General features: G+C 50.3%; 1 protein-coding gene across 1 annotated transcript in view; it reads left to right on the top strand.

Moving 5' to 3' along the window:
- LOC120394631 overlaps positions 1-16,242 on the top strand; it is a 45,077-nt gene that overhangs the window by 18,775 nt on the left and 10,060 nt on the right. The window contains exons 10-18 of the mRNA XM_039518876.1: positions 50-154; positions 1,152-1,262; positions 3,974-4,152; positions 4,994-5,097; positions 5,688-5,814; positions 8,441-8,654; positions 11,019-11,431; positions 13,290-13,385; positions 15,797-16,027. Of these exons, the coding sequence (XP_039374810.1) occupies positions 50-154; positions 1,152-1,262; positions 3,974-4,152; positions 4,994-5,097; positions 5,688-5,814; positions 8,441-8,654; positions 11,019-11,431; positions 13,290-13,385; positions 15,797-16,027 (1,580 nt within the window). The remainder of the gene's footprint in view (positions 1-49; positions 155-1,151; positions 1,263-3,973; positions 4,153-4,993; positions 5,098-5,687; positions 5,815-8,440; positions 8,655-11,018; positions 11,432-13,289; positions 13,386-15,796; positions 16,028-16,242) is intronic.

Below are 16,242 nucleotides of genomic sequence, written 5' to 3'. Positions count from 1 at the left end.
GATCTTTGCACAAATAGCTAAATACTTGCTTTACAAATGTTTGTTTTAGATGCTGAATATTTAGTGTCTGAGCCTGTTCCAGACATTTCATTCATGAGTGGGGGTGGTACCTTAAATCTGCTTGACAAGAAACGGGTGGGACATCGTGGTCCAGGTAAGCCCTTTTCTTCTGTATATTGCAGAGTTTTATTTTGTATTATAATTGCTCCCCCACACGCAAGTCAGCAGTGGGTCTTGAACTTGGGATCTTCAGCACTAAGGCCCTGTCCTGCAAAGCTCTCAGGCACATGCGTAACATTAGCCTTGGCAGAATTTGATTTTTGTTTTTTTATGATTGTGGTGGATGATATCGATGTTTATTTTTAAGCATTTTTAAAATTTTAATCCATTTTTAAATTTCCGTGTTGCGGGAAACGATGGGGCAGTCAGACACTTAGTGAATGTAGGTGCTGAGACCAGAGGCGACACGTAACTGTTGATAGTGTGTGGTGGGGGCACAATTTAAAAGCTGGGGGTCACATGACCACCCCACACGTTGCCTCTTTTGCACTTAGCTGTAAGGGGGTGGAGCGTGGACAGGCAGCCTAGATGTACCTACATTTAAGATGCAAGACAGGCACAGTGCAGTCCTCCTATAGGCTCTGCAACCTTCCCTTCCCAGCTCCATCCCTGAAGATCTGGGAGGAGGGTCATGCCTGCCCATGGCACTCATGAAAATCCTGAGTGGGTTAAAGACCCCCTGAGCCCACAGAAGGTCAAAGTGGGTGGGGAATGGTCAGAGCCCTGCCTCTGCGAGGGGAGAGGGGAGACTGTCCCAATTTCAAAGCAGGGTTACTTCTAGAAACGGGTCAGGCTTCGTGGTGGTGGTGTCTTAACTTTACGAGGCTGGTTTGTCCATCTCTTCTGCTTCAGGGCTAAAGGCAGCTTCTAACTAATGGGGCCAGGAATTGTCCCTGGGGGCACCTTGTTGTCTCAGATCTCCTACCGCGGGGTCTTGCAGCTGGTGTCGGCCGTGGTCAGAGATAGGACACCAGGCGAGATGGACCTGATAGTCTGATCCATCTGGCAGTTCCTATGTTCCTATCCCCAGTGACCCACCTTTACCTCTAGAGCAGCCCAGTGAGTATTGTTGGCTTGTTCTTCTTTTTTAGGTCACTGGTTTGACTCCAAGCTCAGGAGACGTGGTGCATGGAAGATCGTAGCTGCTGTCGTAGCTGCAGTTCTACTTGCAGTTCTCCTTACCGCGGTGATTGCTTGGTCAGGTGAGTGTGTAACCCAGCTCTGTGCTTTCCATTCCGACCTAGAACTGTCCCGATGACGTGCCCTGACCTCTCTGGCGTCACGCATATCAGCTGCCTGCAGTTACTTACAAGGCCACAGCCTCGCTGCGGGGCCTCCTGCTCCTTCTATTGCCAGTCCAGCCAGAACAGAGCCTCAGAGGGTTAAACGTGCACAATCAGAGCAATATAGAGACCACTGGTCTGATCCAGTCTGTGCCCCGCCTCTGTGAAGTCCTCTTGCATCGTATGTTTACAGCCAGGCAACAGTGACACCTAGCGATTGATTATCTAAACTGCATGCTAAAGGCAGGGCTGTCAAACTCTTTGGCAGAAGAGAGCCAAATGCCATTTTTAATTATGGTCTGTAACTGGTCTCTCAATGACATCAGTGGTAGGTCTGAACAGAGATCGAGGTGGAATCTGGCCTTTTTGTACTAACTAAGCACTTGATTATTCTCATGCTGTATTGCTAAGTCAGTCACTTACTGCCACATTCAGCAGCACTGAGCGGGGGAACTTGCTTTTCTCTGGTTTCAGAGCAGGAGCCGTGTTAGTCTGTATCCGCAGAAAGAACAGGGGTCCTTGTGGCACCTTAGAGACTAACACATTTATTTGGGCATAAGCTTTCGTGGGCTAGAACCCACTTCATCAGATGCTGTAGCCCACGAAAGCTTCTGCCCAAATAAATGTGTTAGTCTCTAAGGTGCCACAAGGACCCCTGTTCTTTTTGCTTTTCTCTGGGACCCTGTTGCTGTTCCTGCTCTTTGTTGCTTTTCCTCTCCCATCCTCTTTTCTGTTTCCCTTCCTCTTCCCTGTTGTTTTTCTGCTCCTTTCCCCTCTGCAATTCCTCCCCTGCAGCAGTTCAGATCAAAAGAACCCAGGGGTGGTTCTTCGAGCGCTGTCCCTGTGAGTGCTCCGCTCCAGGTGACGGTGCGTCCCGGCGCTGTTGATTGGAGATCTTCAGTAGCAATGCCTGGTCAGGACACACGTGCTCAGCTGCTGTCTCGTGGTCTTGTTAGAGTCTGTCTAGGAGTGCGGTTCCCATACCCCCCCCTCAGTTCCTTCTCTACCGTCCTCGGCTGAAGACCGGACTCGGGGCAGTGCTGATCCTCTTCCCTGTTCTCTGAAGGAAACGAGTACAAAGACATAGAATTAGAAATAGTTATTGCACTATTAGAGCCTCACTCCCACACAGCAGATTCCTCGCTATCATACACATGCTCTCTGTTCGTCCCGGGATACAGGCAAGAATTTGCCTACAGCTCCTTGGACACATGGCAGCCACCACCTTCGTGGTCAAGTACGCCAGGCTGCACATGAGATGTCGTCAGGGCTGGCTCAACGCCAACAACAAACCCAGCAGACACAGCTTCTGTATGACGCTAACTCCTCCAGCCAATGTTCTAGCTTCCCCACAATAGTGGACACGACCAGAGAACCTCTGCATGGGCGTTCCCTTCCAGCAACTCTCCCCAATGCTCATGCTCACCACGGACGCTTCCCTGATCAGTTGGGGAGCACATCTGGGGGGGACACACGGCACAAGGCTGCTGGTCCGTGCCTGAGACGCGTCTGCCCATAAATCTCCTAGAGCTCAGAGCAGTAAGACAAGCCTGCCTTCACCTTCTCCCCGTCATAAAAAACAAATCTATCCGGGTCCTAACGGACAATACAGCATGTATGTTCTACATCAACAGACGGGGGAGCACGATCGCACTCCCTATGCATGGAGGCCATCCGGTTATGTAACTGGTGCATACAACACCACATAGAAATTACCGCTTCATACCTACCCAGATGTCACAACACTACCGCCGACACTCTTAGCTGACACTTCTCCAAAGAACATGAATGGGAATTACATCCCACGATACTACAACAGCTCTTCTCCCACCGGGGCACCTCGTCGATAGACCTCTTTGCCACAACCCAGAATTGCAAATGCCACCTATTTTGCTCCAGAGCGGGACTTGGGACTGCATCCCTAGGAGACGTGTTCCTCATCCTGTGGAACAACTCTCTCATGTACGTCTTTCCACCGATCTCTCTGATACACGGGGTCCTGTGCAAGATCAGAGACGACAAGTCCCGGGTTATACTTATTGCCCCTGCTTGGCCAAGACAGACATGGCATCCTTACCTGCTCCATATGTCCATCCGTTCTCCACAGACTCTCCCCAACAGACCAGATCTGCTTTCTCAGGACAACGGCCGGCTTCTTCACCCGCAGCTCCAGAAACTCCACCTGACAGCTTGGTTCCTTCATGCTTCCAGAACCACGAACTAGCCTGTTCTGAGCAAGTCCGGTATGTCCTGCTGCAGAGTAGAAAAGACTCCACCCATAAGACTTACCTGCAAAAGTGGAAACGCTTCTCCATGTGGTGCTCCCATAAACACTTGACACTCCATACCGGGACAGGTCGTGTGAATAAATCTGGTAGATGGGCATTTTCGCTGTACAGTCCAGGGGGTTCTGTCACCCGACCTGATTTCAGAGTGGGAGCTTGACGTTGATTTGGGGCTCGTTTCTCTCTCTATAAATCTCACCCTGTTTTATTGCTGATGCTTTTAGTCCCTCGCAGCAGCCACCAGACATTCTGGAGCCTGTGTCTGAAGGGTTCTTGCCCTCTGATTCCCAGCGGATACAGAGGTGGGGTGGGAGAAAGATGCTCTTACCGCTTTTTACTTTTCAGCGTCAAAGGCCAGTGTGACTCCTCCCGACAGCCCTGCCGCCTGCTGCCCTGAAGAGTGGATCGGGTACCAAGGAAAATGTTACCTTTTCTCTGAGGATGAAGCAGACTGGACCTCGAGCCAACATTTCTGCTCTTCCCACGGTGCCTCCTTGGCTTGGCTTGACACCCGGCAGGAAAAGGTGATGAAATAAAAAAATGATTTTCAGTACAAATTAAAGTTGTCTCAGCCCAGGAGGAAAAAGAGTAAAACCCCTTTGAATGAGGCAGCTGCTAACGTCCAAAACAGGGCGAAGCCATTTCTGAATGCAAAATAAAAATTATACTTATTTGCTCTGTAACAGTGAGACTCAACTCAGATCAGGGCCCCGTCATGCCGGGTGCTGCCCAGACACACAGGGAGAGACAGTCCCTATGGTCGTGAGCTACACTCTAAATATGCACAACAGACAGAGGAGATTATTATCCCCATTTTACAGATGAGCGACTGAGGCCCAGGGGGAATATGGGCAGGCTCTTTGAAAGGGCTCAGGGTTGGCCTTATCTATACAGGGAGAGAATATCGGGCACTAGAACAGTCCAGCAGGCAAAGGAAGAGGAAGACCCAGAGGTGTTGACACTAGATACAGTCAACCTGGAAGAAAGGCACAACATTCTGTCAGTGGTTAATTACCCCTGGGAGCAGCTTCTAGAGGGAGGTCGTGGATTCTCCGTCCCTTGCAGTCTTTAAATCACGTGTGGGTAACTTTCTGACTGACACACTCTAGCTCACCCAGAAGTTAGGGGCTGGATGCAGGAGTCACTGGGTCACTCCTGGTCCTTGTTGTGCAGGAGGTCAGGCTGGGTCATCTGATGGTCCCTTTCGGATCTAGGGTCTGAGTTCTCTGTGATGCAGAGGCCCTGTCACGCTGCCCTGCCTTAGCATCAGGGAGAATCAGGCCCTGTGACTCTGAGGAGGGAGGGAAGGATGAGTCCCAGAGGGTCGGTTCATAATGTCTATTTCCCCTTTACATTCTTTAACAGGATTTCTTGATGCGACACAAGGGCTACCTTGATCCCTGGATCGGCCTCAGGCGGGAACTGGGCCAGCCCTGGAAGTGGCCCAATGGCTCAGTATTCAACCACCCGTGAGTCACTTTCTGTTCACTCCCGTGGGTCACAGGCAGCTGTGGTGGGGGCTCCCCTGTCTGTGGGTCGGTTCTGAATTCCCAGCCCTTGCTGTGGGACGGATGGAGACCCCCCTACAGTCCTGGGGGAGGCAGGAGTTCCCCCGGAAATCACTCCAGCACCTTCACTGGCAAATGCCCAATCCCAGTGCCCCTCCGGCATCAGTCAGAGCATTTCCTTCCCTTTGGGCTCTGGCTGATTCTCAAAGGCCTTGCAGGCTCACAGAGACCAGAGCTGCTCCCTTAGCAGGAAGGATGGACCAGTGGTTACAGCGCTGACCTGACACTAGGAGACCTGGGCTTAATTCTTTGCTCTGCCACAGACTCCTTGTATGACCTTGATGTCATTTTCAGGTTGACCTGGAATTATTCATTTTTTTTTTTTTTTTTTTTTGGAATCGCCAGTGAACTGAAAAATCCATTATTCACCCTCTACACGTAATGGCCTCCTACACAGGGGTCAATTTCATCCTCTCGGAAACCCTCTGAGACGAGAAGGAAGGGTCTGATCCCTGACTGATTGTAGCTTCGTTGCTCTTATGTTTTTGCAGGGTTGAAACAGGAGGAGGAGGAGGAGAATGCGCCTATATGTACCAGATCACTATCAGCAGTTCAGAGTGCTACAGACGGAGGAACTGGATCTGTAGCAAACCTGATGAGTTTGCAAAGAGAAAGATTGCTTAAGAACTAGGAACATGGGCCATTTTTATTTCACTGCTTCCTGGGGTACCAAGAAAAAGACTTTTTTGGTTTTTGTTTTTCCCTGTTTGGTTTGTTACTCTCACAATGTTGGGAAATATGCTGTTAAATCTTGTCTCCCCAGTGTGAAGCTGATGCAAATGAGAACAGAATCAGTCCTGCTAGTCTTGTACATTTCTATCCCTTAACCCACTTCTAGCACACAGTGAAGCAAAGGACAGAGCTACCTAATGTAACCAAACAAGCCCTTCCCAGAGCTCCCCTCTCCTGCATCATGCATGCCAGAGGCGGAGTGCTGGGACCGGCTTGATCCCTCAGGAGACGAGAAGAGATCCTGGCTCACCAAATTACCAGACGTCCCTCATCCTCCAATTCCACTTCCTTGTCCACCACTTCGTCCTTCGGGTTGAGTCAGCCGGCTTCTGACTCCAGCCACCCCCTGCCCAAAGTACCTATGGGGCTCTCGGGCGGAGGTGAGGTCACTGCTGAGGATGACGTCCAGCTCCTTGTAGAAGTGGCAGGTCTTTGGCGCAACACCAGAGTGACAGTTCACGTCCCTTGCCTGCCTCAGCTCCTTTATCTTCGCACGGCACTGCTGTGTGTCCCATTCGTGGCCCTTCGTGGAGCGGGGCTGGAACTGCAGTTTCCTCTCCCCACAGACCCAGCAGATCCAACAATTCCAGTGTATCTAAGTGTGAGTGTTTGGTGCATGGAGCCACCATGTGATGTGAGCTCTCTGCACCATCCTCAGCAGTGACTAATAACTAGTGCAGTGACAGCGCTGAGCCAGGGACTGAATGGAAGTGGGGGTGCAGGGTCACCTGGGGTGGGGGCAGGGGCTGCAGGGCCACAGGGGGATGGGTTGGAGAACTCCAGGGACACATGGGAACAGGGTAGATGTGTCTGACTGAACGGAAGAGGCTCAGGGTCTGCATGGGGGAGATTCCCCAACTTCCTAACAATCCCTGCCCCCCTCCCCCAAAAGAAACTGTTCCGTAATTCTCCCACCCACACCCAACAACCCTCCAGGTTCCCAGTGTGGAGGCCAAGAAATGATTAATAAAGGTTTGAAGAGATCTTAATGTATGTTAGCTAATTTAGCAGGAGTTAGACTGTGATCCTAACTGCTGTGAGATATGTAGAAATAAGATAATGTGGTACAGAGTGAATTGTGTGAAAAGTCATTACGACCTTGTAAAATGCAGTCTTGTTTTTGTTCTAGTATTGAAGACAAATAAGATAGCGAATAGGCTTATGTATAAACAAATGCAAATGTTTTCCTTTAATGACTCCAGGATTGATAGCCATTGTCTATTACAAAGGTATAAATGATTGTTATGATTGTTTACTAATTGAGAGAGATCCGTCCGGGACTAGGGGCAACCCAGTTTCCTATGACACTCTCTCTCCCTCTTGTGAGCACTAGAGAAAGTTAATAAAGTATTTGATTTTGCTGTACCCAAACAAAAAGCGAGAACTTAGTTTTTCTTCGACACCTCCCAGGGTCCTTCCCTCTCCCTTAGCTCCTCCCTGACCCCCCCAAGCCTTTGCACTGCTTCTGAGGGGTGCAGGAAATACGGTTCTGCATTGTAGCTTGAATGAATTACTGAAAGTTCGGTATTAATATGCCTAGTAAGGAAACTATTGGTCCAAAAAAACTTTCTGATTTTTTTATTTGTATTGTTACAGACATAATTGCTGACAGATTTATTTGAAATAAATTACCAAAATAATTGAAACGGGTGTGATTATATTATCTTGACAAATAAAATACGTGGAATTTTGCAGAATTTTAGAATATGGTGCACAGAATGTTTATTTTTTTGGTGCAGAATTCCCCCAGGAGCAGTTACAGCGATATAAGCCACTTGTGTGTAGAGAAGCAAACCAGAAGTGAGGAGAAGAGGTGATGACAGAGAGCACTGAGCGTGCCTGTTTGGGTGAGAGGCAGGAGAAGTAGCTGATAGTCAGTGGATGTTAATTAAGGTGACAGCAGGGCACTGACACCACAAGGCATTTAGACTGAATGTCATTTCCTGGGAGAACTCGGGTCAAGCTGGGGGCAGTTTTCCTCAAGTGGCAAAGTTATAAGGGCCAGTGGCAGATTACAGCAAAGGCCGATGGGGCCCGGGCCCTGCAGGAGCAGCCAGACCTCTGCCTCCTGCCCCTCTCCTCCTGCCCCGCTCCTCCTCTCCCCCTGAGGCCCCGCCTCCAGCCCAGCCCACAGCTTGTGGGTCAGGGTGGTGAGCAATTTTCCCCTGCCCCCAGGCAGAGCTGGCTGAGTGACTCGGGGAGCCCCATGCTAAACTGGCCCGAGCCTCCCCCCTGCCACGCACGGCATAGAGCTCGCTCACCCAAGCCCCTCGCCCTGGCTCCCAGCCGCCCCAGAGAGGGACAAGCCCCTCCGGGTGCCCAAGTGGGCGGAGCCGCTGGAGCCTGTGCCTGCCCCCCAGAGGTCACGGCACAGGGCAGGAAGTATAAAAGCCCAGCCCCAGGGCTCAGAAGGGGCTGGACCGCCGGAGAGGCCGGACGCTGGTGCCCCAGCTCCCGCTGGGGAGACTCCCGCCGCCTGCGACTGCCCCGAGGACTGGCCGTACCCGCTGAGGCCGGACGCCGCCGGAGGAGCCGGTCAGCCGGAAGGGACCCAGAGCAGCTGCCCAGCACACCGCCGGCAGAGTGCCCCGAGGAGCCCGTGGTGCTAGACACCGACCAGACGCCAGAGGAGCCAGTCAGCCGGAAGGGACCCAGAGGCGCTGCCCAGCTCACCGCCGGCAGAGTGCCCCGAGGAGCCCATGGTGCTAGACGCCGACCAGACGCGGGTACTGCTAGAGGGGGGTCGGAAGTGGCTCGGGGGCAGCCGACCCCAGTCTGGCTGCGGCACACGCAGTGGAGTGGGTGGGTCTGCGTCCCCCCTGCCACCCCACTCCCGGGTGGCATCTCCCCCTCGCCCCGACACTCAGGACCGGGGCCTGGGCATGTTACTGAACTCTGTGCTCTGCCCCTGCCCCACCAGGCGAATTCCCCGACTCACCGGACATGGGCAGTGAGGCGGCCTGGCCCCCAGCCACCCCAGAGGGGGGCGACCCCAACAGCACACGCCTACAGGGACATACGCTCATCCTAGGCCAGGGGTCCCCAAACATTCTCAGTTGTGCCCCCAGCTTACCAGGTCTGCGCCCCCCCCCCCCCAGGAGATGCCCCTGTAGTTGGGGGCTGTGACTTGGGTGTGGCCGGGAGCAGAGCCACAGCTGGGGCTGGAGGCAGGGCTGGGGTGGGGCCGGAACAGAGCTGGGGGCAGGGCTGGGCCCACTGTGCTCCCCGCAAACGTTCCTCCCTGCCCCCCATGGGTTGTGCCCCACAGTTTGGGGAGCACCACCCTAGGGTGTGGTAAGAGCCACCCAGGGAGCTTGGGCAGCTGTGAGGAGCCCCTGACCCTGCACCTGCCTTGGGTGGGGGCCTGGGGGCCCAAGAGCAGCCCCCGGCCTGTGTCCCTGCCCTCCAGGGAGCACCGCCCCCAGCAGGGAGAGGGCCCAGGGCTCCCCACAGTGATCTGGGCTCCCTGGACAGCTCTTACCATGGCCCGTCTTCTGGCCAGGCCAGGGGGCGGGAGACCTTGGGGGATGGGGGAGGGGAGCAGGGGGCAGGGCCCCATGGCAGGGGAGGATGTGAGGGGCCCAAATGTTCTTTATACCTAGGGCTCCAATAAATCCTAATCCGCCTCCGATAGGAGCTGTATTTTGATTGATTGATTGATTGGCCTGTTTGTAATCTTTCCCAGGTTGGAGTTTTGAACAATTAGAGTGGGAGAGAAAAGAATTAGAACCCACACCACTACCACCAATCCTAAACTTCATTCAGCTAATTACAATCAGAGATTTCAAATAAATTAAATAACTACGATGGGGGGAGGGAATGGAAAGGGGAGAAAAGGAAAAAAACAAAAATCCAAAATTTTGTAATGGTTGAGGTTAGAAAAACAAAATGAACATTTTAGTTAGAAGCAAAGCAAAATTTAGTTAGGCTGATTTTCTAACAAGTAGGTCCTAGATTTGGGATTTTTGTTTGCCCAGTTTGATACTCTGCAAAAAGACCCAATTTTTAGAGGGCGGGTAGGCGTTCCGCAGCTCCTTCACTTTGACCCTGCACTGCAGTGTCCCGGTCACGGCCCCTTTCCGTCAGCATCGTGAAATCCGTCCGTAGGCATCATAATTCCTATGGCTGGAGCGCAGCTGGGACCGGACAGCCTCCTCTCCCCAAATGCTGATGTGGTCCAGCAGCTCGGTATTGCTCCAAGCGGGGGATCGCCTGGTGCGTGGAGCAGGCATGGTGGCCAGTGTAGATGGGGTCTGGGGGTTAGGTCGGTATAGCTACATCTCTCAGGGATATGGATTTTTCACACCCTGGAGTAACAAGCTATACAACAGTAAATTCTAGTGTAGACCAGGCCTAAGTAATTCCTAACTTGTTCTTTCCTTATTTTAGCTGCCAATCTCACTCCATTTACATGATCTTCACTATGTTAGTTGTTGGATTGTTAATTTAATTATTTAGATAACTCCAAGGAAGTTTTGAAATGTTGCAACATACAGTAATAATCACATCTGTTATTATTTGTATTAGAAATGGATCTGATTAGACTGAGAACACCAGAATGTTGGCGAAGTTCCAGTCCCAATCAAACTAACATTGCGACTCTGATCTATTTCTAATTCACATCAGATCCTGTTTTGAATTTATTAAAATAATAATTTCTAACTATGATGGCTGAAGGAAAGTACCGTATAATGGCATAGTTTGGGCATAATTCTGCCAACACTGTTGGCCTCTACAAAGTTTTTGTGGGCGTGGAATGAGGGATTTTATGATCGGCTCTTTTATTTGGAAAATGCTTGTATCTCTTCAGTGACTTGATTTACTTAATGCTGTTTAGGACAGCAGGGGGAAATATTTGTTTAAAGTCCAATCTGTACAAAGGTAGGAGTTCAATATAGTCATTATTTTACGTCTATATCTCCTTATGTTTTCTCCTTTCCAGAACTGAAGGATCCCAGGCCCAGCGAACACATTCACATCAGATCAGGCAGGAGGCAGCTGGTGCAGGAAGGGCGGAGACCAGCTTCAATCCGGGATAGAGACATTGCTAAGCGAAGTGAAAGTGAAAGTTACTTTCCTCTTTCTTGTAGGTGCCATGGCCGCAAAAGGGGGGATAGAAGAGCTGCAGGAGGCTGTGATCTGTTCCGTTTGCCTGGCTTATTTTAACGATCCGATGATTCTCAAGTGTGGACACAACTTCTGCCGACCCTGCATCACTCAGTACTGCAAGGAGTCCAAAACCTCACCCCCGTATCGCTGCCCTCAGTGCAGGGAACCCTTCCGGGAAGGGGAGTTTCAGCCTAACCGGGTGCTCAGGAACGTGGTGGAAATAGCCAAAAAAATCCCAGCGCCAAGCGGGGAGCGAGCGTGTGAAAAACATAAGGCGCTTTTGCAACTCTTCTGTGAAGTGGATCAAACCCCGATCTGCCTGGTGTGCAGAGAGTCCCGCAGCCACAGAGACCACCCCGTGCTTCCTATCGAGGAGGCAGCCCAGGATTACCAGGTAATTTTTGCATCTCGGAAATAGAAAACCAGCAAGGTCCTAAAACGAGCTTCCTACAGTCACAAGGGAGAGAAACAAGGGATTTCATACAGGAAGATGCTGAGGAGACACGTTTTTAAGGCCTGCTCTGCATATAGTTTTGGTACTGATCTGTGCTGGGGGGGGGGATTTATTTTTTTAACGAGTTATGTCAGCAACCCCCCAGTGCGGATACAAGTTGTGCTGGTATAAAGGTGCCTGATGCCAGGAAGGCCTGTTCCCCTTTCCATACAGGACTAGGCGATACACCGTTATAGAGGTGTAACTACACCCACGCCAGCAGGGCCGTACGGCTGTAATAGCACCAGGATGTGTAAAGCAGGGTATGACTTGTGCACCCTAGAGCGAGGGCATCCCCTGTGCAGGGGGAAATCCATGCAGGGGGCAGGAAACTCCCCCGTTCCAGCTCACACAGTTTCCTTTTACTCCTTGCAGGGTGGGGGCAGCAGGGTTTGCTTCTCATACAGGATGGACATCGGCTGGGGGCCTGGCCCATTCCAGCAGATTGCTTGAAATCTGCGGCGGCAGGGGCAGGGCACCCATATTTTCAAAATGAAGATCCAGGGTCCTGTTTTCCGGGGGAAGGAGGGGGAGGATCAGGGAGGAGAACTCGTCGGCTTCGGGAACTGGGGAAGGATTATGTCTGTTCCTTGCCGTCTTTTCCTCCCCAGCCAAGCAACACCCCCCTTGCTCCCTCTGGTCCCCCTCCATAGTAAAACCCGAGCCACGTTAAATATCCTTTCTAGCAGGGAGTCTTGAGAATCTCACTGATGTACCGTAATCACTGAGGTTGCAGGGCTCAAGCTCGGCTGCCCTTTTTGGGTAGGGGGTGGGGCGGTAAAGAATTAAAGCTGCCACGTGCCCCCAGTGTCTGTGTGTCACTGGGTTAGATCTGTTTGGACGGTGTCCCAGTGACTCATCTCACTGACTCTCCCCGACATTCTCCGGCAATCCCAGCGCTTAGTGGGGAGGGGGGGGGGTCAGGAATGATTATGCGTAGGGGGAGGGAGGGGAGATTATTTCTCACGCCCACTTAGAAATGCCAAGGCCGGTGATATATCAAAACATGCCCTGGATGAGAATGTGGTTCGGAGACTGCTCAGAAAAGTCGCAGTGAGCATGAGCGGAGTGTGAACACCTGTGCAGTGAGGAGTGAAGCCTCCGTCCAGCCCGTCCTTAGCTCAGTTTCCCTGTCCGGGAGGCCTAGATTCACAGTATTTACTTAGGTGCCTAAACCCCAGTTGGAGCCTCCACTGCAATTCACAAAACTCCTGCTGAGCCCTGGAGGTGCCTAAACTCCCTCGGCGTCTGTGTGTTCAGTAACTAGTTCCCTCAGCACCTGTGTTTCTGCTTCTGGCCCTGCTCACTGCATCCCGATGCCCGTCTCCCACCTGAGCCCCAGGGAAGATCAGTGTTAGGGCACCGAACTCCTGTGTGGGGCCTGGCCTGGTAGGTGGCCTGAGGCCCCTCAGGTGAGCTCACACACAGAGAGCTCTCCCTTTAGCCCAGTGTTTAGAGCACTCATCTGGGACATAGGAGGCCACAGGTTCAAGTCCCTCTTCCACCTGGTGAGGAGAAGGGATTGGAACAGGGACCTGCCACCTCTCTATGGGATGTTCCTGTTGATGCTGTTCCACTGGGGATAAATACTGAGTCATTTGTGGGAGAGAGAGAGACCGTGAGCGTGAGAAGGACTGTACAGTCATGTGGCTAGAGCTCTCACCCATTTTATTATGCATTTAATATTCTTGAAAATATAAATAAATGGGGAAAAACCCTCCAAAGGCAACCGAAACTAAACCCGTTTTTCTTTTGTTAGGAACAAATTCAGAGACATTTGGAGAGTCTGAAAAAAGAGAGAGACGAGATTCTGTCGTATAAATCGAGTGGGGAAAATACAAGCCAGGAACTGCTGGTAGGTGCCGTTCTTACTCAGAGGCAACCGTGCACTGGGACGTTATTGATACTCTGCTTAGTCTAAGGGAAGAAGAACAGTGAGAAACATCTTCCCTTCCATGGAAGATTATTGCTTATTTATTCTCCTTGTAAAGAAAAACTGTTCGGCTTTAATCGAGTGTAAACAGGAAAATGGAGCATTAAGGAAAGAATTTTAATAACCCAAATATTTTTCCATTGATAATGTGAATATAACTTGTTTAGCTGACAGTAGTTTCTCCTTTAGTCTTTCAGCTAGAGCTGGTCGAAATTTACCAACCACAAAAATGTCCTGTAGCAAAATGGGATTTAGTAGAAAACACTTTTTTTTCCCCTGGGAAACTGTCTTTTGCAAATAAATAAATAAATAAAAATCAGTTTTTTGAAAGGAAATTTCAGAATGAACAAAATGTTTATTTTCATTTCAAATTGAAGTTTTCATTTTGCTTGTAAAAAGCTGAAAATTTTTCAAAATTGTAAATGTTTTTTATTGCTTTGTTTCCCCATTTACTCCTTTTTGCCACTGATACAATCACATGAATAATTTCCAGGTTTTTTCTCCTAGTTTTTCCTTTTTCTTTTTGACAATTTTTCTAAAATGGGAGAACTTTTGAAGAGTTCCAGACAGAATGGAATAAAAGGAACAAGTGGGGTGGTGGAAATGGACATTATTTTATCACATTTTAGAAAAAAGGGGAAACAGAAATGTGAATTTTTTCAAGTTATTTCATGATATTTTTCAAACAAATTAAAAGTCCCATTTTGAACACTGAAAAATGGAAACAACTTTGACATTTCAAAAATTTTTGCAAATTCCTCCCCCAGTTTTTGGCTTTACTGTCAACAGACAGAACTGTTGGCATATGAGCCTGTTTGTGAACCTGAGATAGAATTTTGGGGTGGACTTGTGATACTCTGATATCCTCACTAATGTGTGTGAAGGACAAAGGACAAAGACACGGTGTGTGGCTTCTGCCTGGCTGGCTGGGTTTGTTAGTATAATGGGAATGGATATGAACAGATAAAGTGTTACAGGGTAGGTGGGAGTGTAACATGAGGACACACACTGGAAGGCTGCCTGGCTCCTCTCTCAAGCCAAGGTCAAGCACAACCTCACTCCTCATCCCTCCCGTGGGGAACAGAAGAAATGGGATGAGGACCCCAGACTCAAGATCCTCCAGAACGGAACAGGACCATAAGTTGTAAGGGGTGTGACTAGGGGCGCGCACTGCAGGTATATGTGGACCTGCTAAGAAGGAGGAATGGGGAACGGGGACACAGGCAAGGCTCTGCGGCGTCAGAGCCAGGAAAGGGGACGCGGGGTGAAGGCTCTGTGGCATCAGAGCTGGGAAGGGCGATACGGGGTGAAGAGCTCTGGATATGCTGGCGTGTGGAGCTCTGGATATCCTTGCTTGGAACTAACCCCAGTAAGCGTCACATTTCCTGCACTTTGGACTTTTGGTCTCCTGCTTTCTGTCTGCGAGACAAGAACCAGGGGAGGGGTTAAGGGAAACCCTCGAACAATAACCACAACAGAACAGTGCAGGCAGCCGCTATAGAAATCTGCTGCCCGGAGAAGGCTGGTCACTTAACACCTGACCAAACCCTGCTGAAGTCATTGGAAAGACTCCTGTTGATTGTGGTGAGCTTTGGAACAGGCCCTAGCGATAGCGCTGCTGGACGTTGCCATGAAGATGATCTGGGTTCGAAATATGATATAAGTTTCTTGCTCCTGGGGTACCAGGTGCTAGAGAGCTCCAGAAAGAGCATGACTTGGTGGGCTTCTGTCCCGTTCACACGCACGTTTCTAAGTGCCCTACAAACTCAGATTTGCACCTGCAAATGGGTGTCTTGCCAGACACCCAATTTGTGCTCAGAATCCCTGTGTGGGTTAAAATTGGAGATTTATGATGTGACCAAATGTTTGTATCCTAAACTGTGCATTCAAAACTCGTCAGAGCAATTGTTGGGGCTCTGATTTTGAAGCCAGTTTTAGAAACACGGCCCTATTCATCTAGCACTTCTGAGTTTGGGTTCTACTGTTTGCTCCCCAGAAGTAATCCTTGCCTGTCCCATTCTGGATCCCACACCTGCTGTCCTTCCTGTTATTTGAAGGATCTGGTTTTCTAGAGACCACTGATAACAAAATATCCTAATAATGCAAGATAGATTCATAGTCTAACCACCAGTTAGGGTTCCTCAGAATTCATTGGAAAATCATCTGTCTGCTGAGCACAGAGTTTGTTCTCCATAACATATCAGGAGTTAAATTCTACGGGGTTGCAATGACATGCTCCCATGTGCATACACAAGGCTATAAAATGTCCCATAACTCACTCCATGGTCCTGTCCTTGACCCATGATTTCTCTGTTTCTATCTCTTCATTTCAGAAACAGCTAAAAACTGGGAGGCAAAAGATTGTGGCTGAATTTCAGCAACTGCGCCAGTTTTTGGAGGAACAAGAGCGACTCCTGCTGGCCCAGCTGGAAGAGCTGAATAAGGAAATTGAAAAGAGGAGGGATGAATATGTTGCCAAACTATCTGAGGAACTATCCTCTTTCAGTTCCCTGATCAGTGAGATGGAGCAGAAGTGCCAGCTGCCAGCGAGTGAATTCCTGCAGGTGAGATGGTGTTAGAAACACCCCAGAACCTTTCTCAGGGCAAGAAAGTCTCCTAAGCCTTCACTTTTGGAGTGTAGGAGTGTGTGACGTTCCCCTGGTGTTATCTGGACCAGTGATCTGCTAGGTCACTCCAGTCCTCGACTCTGGGATCCAGCCTTACCCTGCTCTGCTGTGAGACCCCCACTCCTGGGCTGTTCACGCACAGCCGCTGGCAT

This window comes from Mauremys reevesii, unplaced genomic scaffold (genome assembly GCF_016161935.1).
Source record: "Mauremys reevesii isolate NIE-2019 unplaced genomic scaffold, ASM1616193v1 Contig70, whole genome shotgun sequence".
Lineage (NCBI taxonomy): Eukaryota > Metazoa > Chordata > Testudines > Geoemydidae > Mauremys > Mauremys reevesii.
The sequence above is the reverse complement of the archived record's forward strand: the minus strand, read 5'-3'. Positions and strand labels throughout refer to the sequence as shown.